The sequence below is a fragment of the Urocitellus parryii genome, chromosome 15 (genome assembly GCF_045843805.1).
Source record: "Urocitellus parryii isolate mUroPar1 chromosome 15, mUroPar1.hap1, whole genome shotgun sequence".
In the NCBI taxonomy this organism is placed as follows: Eukaryota; Metazoa; Chordata; class Mammalia; order Rodentia; family Sciuridae; genus Urocitellus; species Urocitellus parryii.
The window spans coordinates 46,450,231-46,460,578 of record NC_135545.1 but is presented as its reverse complement, the minus strand read 5'-3'; the positions used below and the strand labels follow the sequence as shown (position 1 = coordinate 46,460,578).

Genomic DNA, 10,348 nt, shown 5'->3' with positions numbered 1-10,348 from the left:
TGCTCGCGCACCCACAGCGAGTGGAGCGCGTGCACGAGTCTCACCTCTCCCCCTCCCCCTGCTCCAGCCTTGTCCCCCTCCCCGCTCTTCAGGAGCGTGCCTGGCGCTGTGGGCGGGGCTTGAGGAAGGGGTCCAGGGAGGCGGGACTTAAGGAAGCATCCAATCACTGACGTTCAAGAGGGGCCTCCCTACATCCTCGAGACCCCGAGACCACCCAGCCTCACACCCTCCTCGGTCTTTCTCAGGTGCTCTCAGCAGGGCATGTGAACTCCACCCTGACTATCTGCTCTGATCCTGGTTTCCTACCTCACCATCGAGCTCAGCCACAAAACCCACATCCCCCAACCACAGCTCCACCGCAGGCTACCCCTCCCCTTGGCCCAACCTTAACAACGCCCCCCATCGCAAACCTCGTCACCGCCCCACACCTCACCGTATCTTCAAACCCCAAGGCATTCAGTGTAAGCGAGACAGTGGGGCCACAGCCTCTGTGGGCGGGGCTAAATTCAGCTGTCAGAACCTCCAACTGGAAAAATGCTTATATTTCTTTTGGACATTAATTTCTGCAACATGATAGTGGACTAATAAAATAGCAGAAGTTGTAGGCCCAGGGACAGGGTAACTTGTGATCACCGGTGCCACTTAAGGGACATTTGGGGCGATTGAGAGCAGTCCTAACTCACTTCCTAGTAAAACACCTCCTCCTGTCATAGTTCCCTTCTCCACTATTTCCCGGTTGCCTTCCCTTTCTTTCTCTCATTCTGACTTCCTGTAGAATGCCCTACCCTGCCTCTGACATGCCTGCTTAGAGAAGTAGGGAATGCAGTGGAAAGAAGATGAGATCTGGCAAAAGATACAGCGTTTAGTCCCAGCTTTGCCACTGACCGGTTTGATGACTTTGGGCAAGTCACTTCCCTATTCTGAGTCTCTGCTTCCTAAGATGTAAAATGGATAATAATATTAGAATTTCTGGCCTCTATTCCCATGTTGCGCTGGTTAGGTTAAATGAATTTCTGAAAGTATTTTGTAACTATTTCTTGTGATTACTGACCACATACAGGCAGAACTGATGAGGATGCTGATGCTTGCTGATACAATGACAAGTCTTGGTATTCGTATAAATCGGTCTTGCAAGATGTCCTTCCCTCAAATCTCAATAAGATGATATCATTGTTTGAAGTTTGTATCTATTGTGATAGAATGGCTGTATTGGAGGATCTTGGTCCTTCACAATTTTGTGGTAAATAGCTCATTAATTCATTCAGTCATTTATTTATTGTGAATTACATAATTTATTATATTTGGATAGGGATTTTTGTTTAATGTCAGTGAAGGAAAATTTTAATTTCATATAAAAAAATCTAATTTCCACATAGCCAGAAAAGGAAATATTCTCACCCAACCAGTAAGCTTTTTAGTGTTTTATGTAAGAATGCAAGCTGAAATAAACATTAATTTTTATACTACAGAGTAATTCTTGATCAGTTTAGATTGAGAAATGCAAACATGGCTTTATTATGTCACTTTGAAGTTGACTTAGTTGATATTTTCAACAGGAAAGTAGTTTAGAGGTAAAATTAGCTTCCAATGAAGTCTCTTGCATTCATTATTAAGTGTAAGGCTGGGCAGCATGGGCTGGGGATGCAGCAAAGTGACTGAGCACCTGCTTAGCACATTTGAGGCCTGGTTTCAATGCCCAGCACTGATGGTGGTAGGAAAGCTGGGCAGCTTATTCCAGCTTCTGATAAAAATCATATCATGATAATAATATTCTTATAATCTTCCTGTACTCTAACAGTGTCCCTGAGGTGTTGTGATTCAGGGTTATGATCAAATAATGAAAAAAAAAAAACAATTAAAGAAGGAATTAGTTTATTTCTCTTCTGCTCTCACCTAAACTTGTTCTAGATCTAGAAGACTTTTTAATTAATCATGGATTTTTTTCCAAGTTGCTTTTATCTCTGTTTTCCCATCTACTAATAGAGTTGTGCTATTATTTTGCCACTTCAATTATATTACCTTCCCCTTGAAATATCTTCTTAATCCATTTTACATTATTTGGACAAAATACCTGAGAAAAACCAAACTAAAGGAAGAAAGGATTATTACTAAATTGAAACCAGGGTTTCAAGCATTCTAAGCACATGCTCTACCACTGAGCTACACCCCAGCCCTGAAATTCATTTTATATTTATTGGCTCCTGCAATGACTTTGTTAGGGTATTATATTACAACAGCAATGATAGGAAAATTTTAAAAGAACTTTTTTTTTTTTTTTTGTACAACTGGTGATTGAACCAGAGCAGGAAGAGCACTCTACCACTGAGCTACATACCCAACCCTTTTTCTTTTTTGTTATTTCGAGGCAGAATCTTACTAAATTGACCAAACTGACCTTGAAAATTGTGATCCTCCTGCCAAAGCCTCTGAGTTGCTGGGATTATAGGCATGCACCTGGCTCAAGAATCTCATTTTAAAAAATTATTAAGCTTTAATTCACATGCCACAAAACTCACCCTTTTAAAGTATACAATTCAGTAGTTTTTAGTGAATTTGCAGGGTTGTGTAATGTCACTGTATTAGTCAGCCTTCTGTCACTTTGATAAAATACCTGAGGAAAAACAACCTAAAGTAGGAAAGGATTATTATTTTGGCTCATGGCTTCAGAGTTTATTCCTGGTTGCATGGCTTCCTTACTTTGGATTGTGGTAAGGCAGAACATCATAGCAGAAAGGTGTTGTGGGGCAAAGATGCTCATTCATGGTGGCCAGGAAAGAAAAAGAGAGAAAAAGTGACCAGGGTCCCAATATCCCCTTCCAGGAAACACCCCAATAAACCAACCTCTTTCCACTACACCACACATAATAAAGGTTCTATCACCTCCCAATAACTCCACATGTTGAGAAACAAACCTTAAACATTTGAACTTTGGGGAACTTAAGATCCAAACCATAACAGCTGGCATTGTCAAATTCAATAACATTTTTATCATCCCAAAAAGAAACCCCATACCATTAGTAGTAAGTTCCCATTCTTCCTTCCCCCCAGCTCCTAGCAACCACTAATCTGCTTTCTATCTTTCTAGATTTGCCTATCCTGGACATTTCATATAAATGGGATCATATGATATGGAACCTTTTTAGTCTGGCTTCTTAGTTTGCTTAGTATAATGTTTTCAAGGTTCATCCACACTGAAGCATATATCAATACTTTATTCCTTTATGGCTGAATAATATTCCATTATATGGATACACCACATTTTATCTTCAGTGATGAATATTTGGCTTGGTTCCATATCTTGGCTATTATGAATAATCCACTATGAACGAGTGTACAATTTTTGTGTGAACACAGTTTTTCAATTCTGTTGAGTGTATTCACATACTTAGGAGTTGAATTGAGGTCATATGGTAATCTATGTTTAGGATTTTTGAGAATTGCTAAACTGTTTTCCAAAGTGGCTATACTATTTTATAGTCTACCAGCAATGTATGACAGTTTCAATTTCTCTACAATTTTTTGTTTTCTTTTTCATTATAATTATTAAAGTAGATGTAAAGTCATATATAATTGTACTTTTGAATTTCCCTAATGACTGAGGATGTTGTACATAATTCCAAGTGTTTATTATTGGCCATTTGAGAATGTCTATTCAAATCTTTGCCCATTTAAAATTTGGGTCATTTATCTTTTTATTATTGTGTTATAATGGTTTGTATATATCTTGAATACTTGATCCTCATCTGATATGTGGTTTGCAAAAATTTTCTTTCATTGTATGCACTGTCTTTTCATTTTCTTGATAATGTCCTTTAAAGCACCAAAGGTTTTTTTATTTATAAAAAATTAATTTGTTCAATTTACCTTTTCTTTGATTGTTTGTGATTTCAGTGTTATATCTAAAAAACTATCATGAAATTTACACCAGTGATTTTTTCCTATTAACTTTACAATTTAGGTCGCGCCCGCCTTGCTGGGCTGGATTGATCCTTATCCCTTCCTCAAGTCCCCGTTCCTTCTTAAGGCTGGGGGAGGCGGGCTAGTCCCTGTCTCTCCCAGGCTCTCCCAGGCTCTGGACACCCTGGAGCCCTCGGGTGCAGGCCACCATGAGTAAACGGAAGGCGCCGCAGGAGACTCTCAACGGGGGAATCACGGACATGCTCATGGAACTCGCAAACTTTGAGAAGAACGTGAGCCAGGCTATCCACAAGTACAATGCTTACAGAAAAGCAGCATCTGTTATAGCAAAGTACCCACACAAAATAAAGAGTGGAGCAGAAGCTAAGAAATTGCCTGGAGTAGGAACAAAAATTGCGGAAAAAATTGATGAGTATTTAGCAACTGGAAAATTGCGTAAACTGGAAAAGATTCGGCAAGATGATACAAGTTCATCCATCAATTTCCTAACTCGAGTTAGTGGCATTGGTCCGTCTGCTGCAAGGAAGTTTGTAGATGAAGGAATTAAAACATTGGAAGATCTCAGAAAAAATGAAGATAAATTGAATCATCATCAACGAATTGGGCTGAAATATTTTGAGGACTTTGAAAAAAGAATCCCTCGTGAAGAGATGTTACAAATGCAAGATATTGTACTAAATGAAGTTAAAAAAGTGGATTCTGAATACATTGCTACAGTCTGTGGCAGTTTCAGAAGAGGTGCAGAATCTAGTGGTGACATGGATGTTCTTCTGACCCATCCAAACTTTACCTCGGAATCAACCAAACAGCCAAAGCTGTTACATCGTGTTGTGGAGCAGTTACAAAAGGTCCATTTTATTACAGATATGCTATCCAAGGGGGAAACAAAGTTCATGGGTGTTTGCCAGCTTCCCAGTAAAAATGATGAAAAGGAATACCCTCACAGAAGAATTGATATCAGGTTGATACCCAAAGATCAATATTATTGTGGGGTTCTTTATTTCACTGGGAGTGACATTTTCAATAAAAATATGAGAGCTCATGCCTTAGAAAAGGGTTTCACAATCAACGAATACACCATCCGCCCCTTGGGAGTCACTGGAGTAGCTGGAGAACCCCTGCCAGTAGACAGTGAGAGGGACATCTTTGATTACATTCAGTGGAAATACCGAGAACCCAAGGATCGAAGTGAATGAGGCCTATTCTTCCTTCCAGACATAGCCCAATAGGAGTCTTAATTTATTTCTTAACCTTTGCTATGTAAGGGTCTTTGGTGTTTTTAAGTGATTATTTCTTCCGCATGCTTAGCTTGTATTAGAATCAATAAAATCTCTTGTTACTATGAAAAAAAAAAAACTTTACAATTTATTTCTTACATTTAAGTCTTTGATCCATTTTGAGTTAGTTTTCCTATATGGTATGAGATAGGGGTGTTCATTTTCATTCTTTTGCATGTAGTTATCTGGCTTTCTCAACACCATTTGTTAAAAAGACTCTTTTCCCTATTGAATTCTCTTGATAGCCTTGTTTAAAATCAATTGGCCATAATGTATGGGGTTTATTTCTAGACTCTCAATTATATTCTGTTGATCCCTATGTTTGTTCTTATGCTAGTATAGTACAATCTTGATAAGAATCTCATATTTTAAAGGACATAATTTACTTTTTTGAGTTATATTTAAAATCTAGAACTACCAGTTTTGTTTTGGTACCAGAGGTTGAATCCAGGAGCACTTAACCACAGAGCAACATCCCCAGCCCGTTTTTTATTTTGAGGCGGGGTCTCACTAAACTGCTAAGGGCTTCCCTAAGCTGCTGAGGCTGGTTTTGAACTTGCAATCCTCCTACCTCAGCCTCCCAAGCCACTGGGATTACAGGTGTACACCACCACAATCAGTTTAGAACTACCAGTTTTATTCCTTCAAATGCATTTGAGGAAAAATTAAGGGTTTTAGGATTATTAAAATGATGATAAATGTCATGAAAACAATTTTACTTGATAACTCTTTTTTATTTATATATGAACTCCAAAATAAAGTAGTAATTGTAATTTAATGCATTTTCTTTTCATTTATTAATAAATTCAATATAAACAGGCTGTGGCTATGGCTCAGTGGTAGACTGCTTGCCTAGCACGAGTGAGGCAATGGGTTTGATCCTCAGTACCACATAAAAATAAACAAATAAAATAAAGGCATTCTGAACATTTTACAAAAATTAAAAAAATAAACAAATTCAATATAAACAAATAGAAAGTAAATAAAAGATGCAAATTATTATGGTAATAGGGATATATAAATTATATATGATATCACGTCATAAAATCTGGGTTCAAGGTCTAATCTGTATTACTCAGCCATAAAAAGAATGACTTTATGACTTTTTCCCATAAAAGGATGGATCTGGAGACTATCATGTTAAGTGAAATAAGCCAATTCCAAAAAACCAAAGTCAGAATTTTCTCTCTGATATGCAGATGCTAACACATAATAAAGGGGGTGAAAGAAAGAATAGAAGTTCAGTGGATTAGACAAAGGGGAATGAAGAGAAGGGAGTGGGGAAGGGAATAGGAAAAACAGTGGAATGAATTGGACACAACTTTCCTATGTTTATATATGAATATAACACCACTGAAACTCCACATCATGTACAACCTATAGGATCCTAATTAGAATAAATTATACTTGAGGCTGGGGCTGTAGCTCAGTGGTAAAGAGCTTGCCTCACATGTGTGAGGCACTGGGTTCTATCCTCCCACTACATAAAAATAAAGATACTATCCGTCCATCTACAACAAAAAAATAATTTAAAAAATAAGTTACACTCCACATACGTATAAAATGTCAAAATGTACTCTATTGTCATGTATATCTAAAAAGAACAAATAATTTTTTAAATTAAAATCTAATCTCAATGATTATTGCTATTGGTCTTAGATTGGTTATTCATGGATCTTAGATTCACTTTTCTCCTCTATAAACTGATAAAGAATCCAAGTGTGGTGGCATATGCCAGCTACTTGGGAAGTTGAGGCAAGATGACCACAAGTTCAAGGCCAGCCTGAGCAACTTAGTAAAAATCTTGTCTCAAAACAAAACAACAACAACAAAAAAAAAACAACTTTTTTTTTTTTTTTTTTTTTTTGTACCAGGGATTGAACCTAGGGGTGCTTAACCACTAAGCCACATCCCCAGCCCTTTTATTTTTTATTTTGAGACAAGGTCTTGCTCAGTTGCTTAAAGCTTCACTAAATTACAGAGGCTGGCTCTGAACTTCCCATCCTCCTGCCTCAACCTCCCAAGCCGCTGGGATTACAGGTGTGCACCACCATGCCCAGCTACTTTTTTTTTTTTTTTTTAATTAAAAATGGGCTGGATAGAGTAAAGAAAAGGGGCCAGGGGGAGGGAGCAACAGAGAGAAAGGGGGAAATTATGTGCACTTACAAATATTTAACAACAAGTTACCACTATTATGTATAATTATAATGCACCAATAAAATATGGAAAAAAGACAAAATGAAACAACAAACATAATAAAAATAAAAGGGCTAGGTATGGGGTGGGGGTGTAGCTCAGGGGTAGAGCACTGCCTAGTATAAGGGAGGCCCTGGGTTCAATCCCCAGATGGGGGGAAAACCTAAAACAATAAAAAAGATTTCTGACTACTGATGCTTCATAGACATGTCATGAGCCTCAAATTGAGGTAAGTGCTTTTGTGAACTGAAAATTGTCACAGAAATGTTTACCATTTGTATTCAGCCATAATTAGTAATATTGATGTTCTCTGAAGAATTGTTCCTGAGGTGCTCTAAAAGTGATCTTGATTTTTCTCCTAGGCTCTAGGAAGACATCCAGAGTGGTTCCTAGTCCATGTTAACTTCTTTTTTTTTTTTAATATTTATTATTTTTAGTTATCGGCGGACACAACATCTTTGTTGGTATGTGGTGCTGAGGATCGAACCCGGGCCGCACGCATGCCAGGCGATCGCGCTACCGTTTGAGCCACATCCCCAGCCCTCCATGTTAACTTCTTTAGTCTAAGAGCTGAGACTTTCCCCTTTCTAAAGATTAGTAGTTAAAGCAAGCACAGCTCTATGGCCATCATTCTTCCCTTTTTTATACAATGGGTAGCACTTTTTATTTACCTTTTCTGTAAAGGGTCAGATAGTAAATATTGTGGGCAACATAGGTCACTGTCATGTGGTCCTCACCATACCTCTTTTTCCTAACCCTTTAGTAAATGTAAAAGCCATTCTTAGCTGTATAAAAACAGGCCTGACCCTCAACACCACCTAAAAATGAAATAAAGATATTGAGTCCACCTGCAACTAAAAAATAAATACTAAAAAAAAAAAAGAGACCTGATTGATTTTGGCCTACAGGCCTATCACTGGGAGACTCTTATGCTATGGGGTTCAAATGTTATACCAGATTTTAGTTATAGCCACTAGTTATAGTGATTTACATAAAAAGAATACATGATCAATTAACTAAAGATATTATGTATAAATATTTGTCCTAACAACAGAATAGGATTTTCAGGTGAAACAATGTGAGTCATTTGTAGCTTTTGAATAAAACTGGTTTGTTCAGCCAGGTACAAAGATATTTTCCTTGCCCCACACTCCCAGAAAGTGTTTGACTAACACTGGCTGGTTGGAGTATAATTTATAGTTGATATATTACAGTATCTGAATAATTAGGTGGATTTTGCTAAAACCCAGGTCACAGGGGATGATTGTTGAATCCAAACAATTGCTGAGTAGGAAGCAATTGTTCTAAATGAATCATGTCACTAAACTGGGGCTTAATGACATTTAAGCTCCTCTTTACTTTCATTGTTTGAACAATGTTTCTATGTCAAGAATCCCAAAAGTTATCTTAGTACATTCTACTACTGAGGGTATGGGGAAATAGAAACTCTCATATTTTAGTGTTAGTGGTAAACTGATACTTCTTTTTTTTTTTGAAAGCTAAATAGACTATCTATTAAAATGAAAAATGTACCTACCTTTGACCCAGTTCTGTTTCTGGGAATTTTACTCAAAAAGTACAATTAATGCTGGCAAATATCTATCCACAACAGCATTGTTCAGAGAGGCAAAATATTGGAAACAATCTAAATACCTATCACTAGAGCTCCACCTAAAATATATGGCACAGTATACCATGGATTATTCTGTAGTCCTTTAGAAGAATGAGAATTACTGATAACTATTGATGTAGGATAAGATTATCTATCTCTACCCACCCACCCACCTCTTCCTATATATAATTATATATAAATATATAATATTATATACTATATTATATTATTATAAATATTATATTATATATATAATATAAGTATAATTTTTTTTGTGGTCGTGTTAGGGATTGAACCCAAGCAAGCACTTTAACACTGATCTACACCCCCAGCCATACCCACAGACCCAAGCAAATTATAGTATGTATAGTATGATACTATAAGTGTCTAAAAAAGGGGTGGGGGCAGGAGCAGTGGTGCATGCCTGTAATCCCAGTGGTTTGGGAGGTCGAGACAGGAGGATCTTGAATTTAAAGCCAGCTCAGCAAAAGCAAGGCAATAAGCAGTTCAGTGATATCCTGTCTCTAAATAAAATACAAAATAGGGCTGGGGATGTGGCTTAGTGCCCCTCAGTTAAATCCCTGGTACAAAAAAAAAAAAAAAAAAGCTATGGTGGCGCACACCTGTAATCCCAGCAACTTGGAAGCTGAGGCAGGAGGATTACCAAATTAGAAGTCAGCCTCAGTAACTTACTGATACTCTGTCTCAAAAAATAAATAAAAAGGGCTGGGGGATGTGGCTCAGTGGTAAAGTAACCCTGGGTTCAATCCCTAAGACCAGAAAAAGGCAAAAAAAAAAAAAAAAAAAAAGTAAACAGATGGTTGTATATGCTGAGAATATCATTGGAAAGATATTAATAGTATTCAGTGCTAAGGATATAGCTCAGTTGGTAGAGTACTTGCCTCACATGCACAAGGCCCTAGGTTCAATTCCCAGCACCACCCCACACAATGAAGGTAGTGATAGCGTTCAGCATTATCTGTTGGACATTGTTCTAAGAGCTTTTCATAAATTAAAATACTCACAGCTTTATCAAGGTAAGTGATATTATTATCATCTTACAGATGAGGAACCAAGGCATAGAGGTGCAAGAAACCAGCAATAGTAGTTACTCCACTTCTAGAAAGGGAGACTGTAAGACTAATGGTCAGAGGACAAAGACTTATTTTTTTGATACCAGGGATTAAACACAGGGTTGTGCCACTGAGCCACACCTCCAGCACTTTTTTTTTTTTTTTTCCTGAGGCAGGGTCTCTCTAATTGCTGAGGCTAGCTTTGAACTTGCCTCGGCCTCTGGAGCCATTGGAATTATAGACATGCCAGGCCAAAGGCTTATGTTCACTGT

General features: G+C 37.8%; 1 protein-coding gene across 1 annotated transcript; it reads left to right on the top strand.

Annotated features, from left to right (window-relative positions):
- Positions 1 to 3,963: 3,963 nt before the first annotated feature.
- On the top strand, positions 3,964 to 5,263 carry LOC113190106 (DNA polymerase beta). Its single transcript, XM_026399236.2, has one exon. The coding sequence runs from the start codon at positions 4,107 to 4,109 to the stop codon at positions 5,112 to 5,114; it is 1,008 nt and encodes a 335-aa protein (XP_026255021.1). The 5' UTR covers positions 3,964 to 4,106; the 3' UTR covers positions 5,115 to 5,263.
- The last annotated feature ends 5,085 nt before the right edge of the window (positions 5,264 to 10,348 follow it).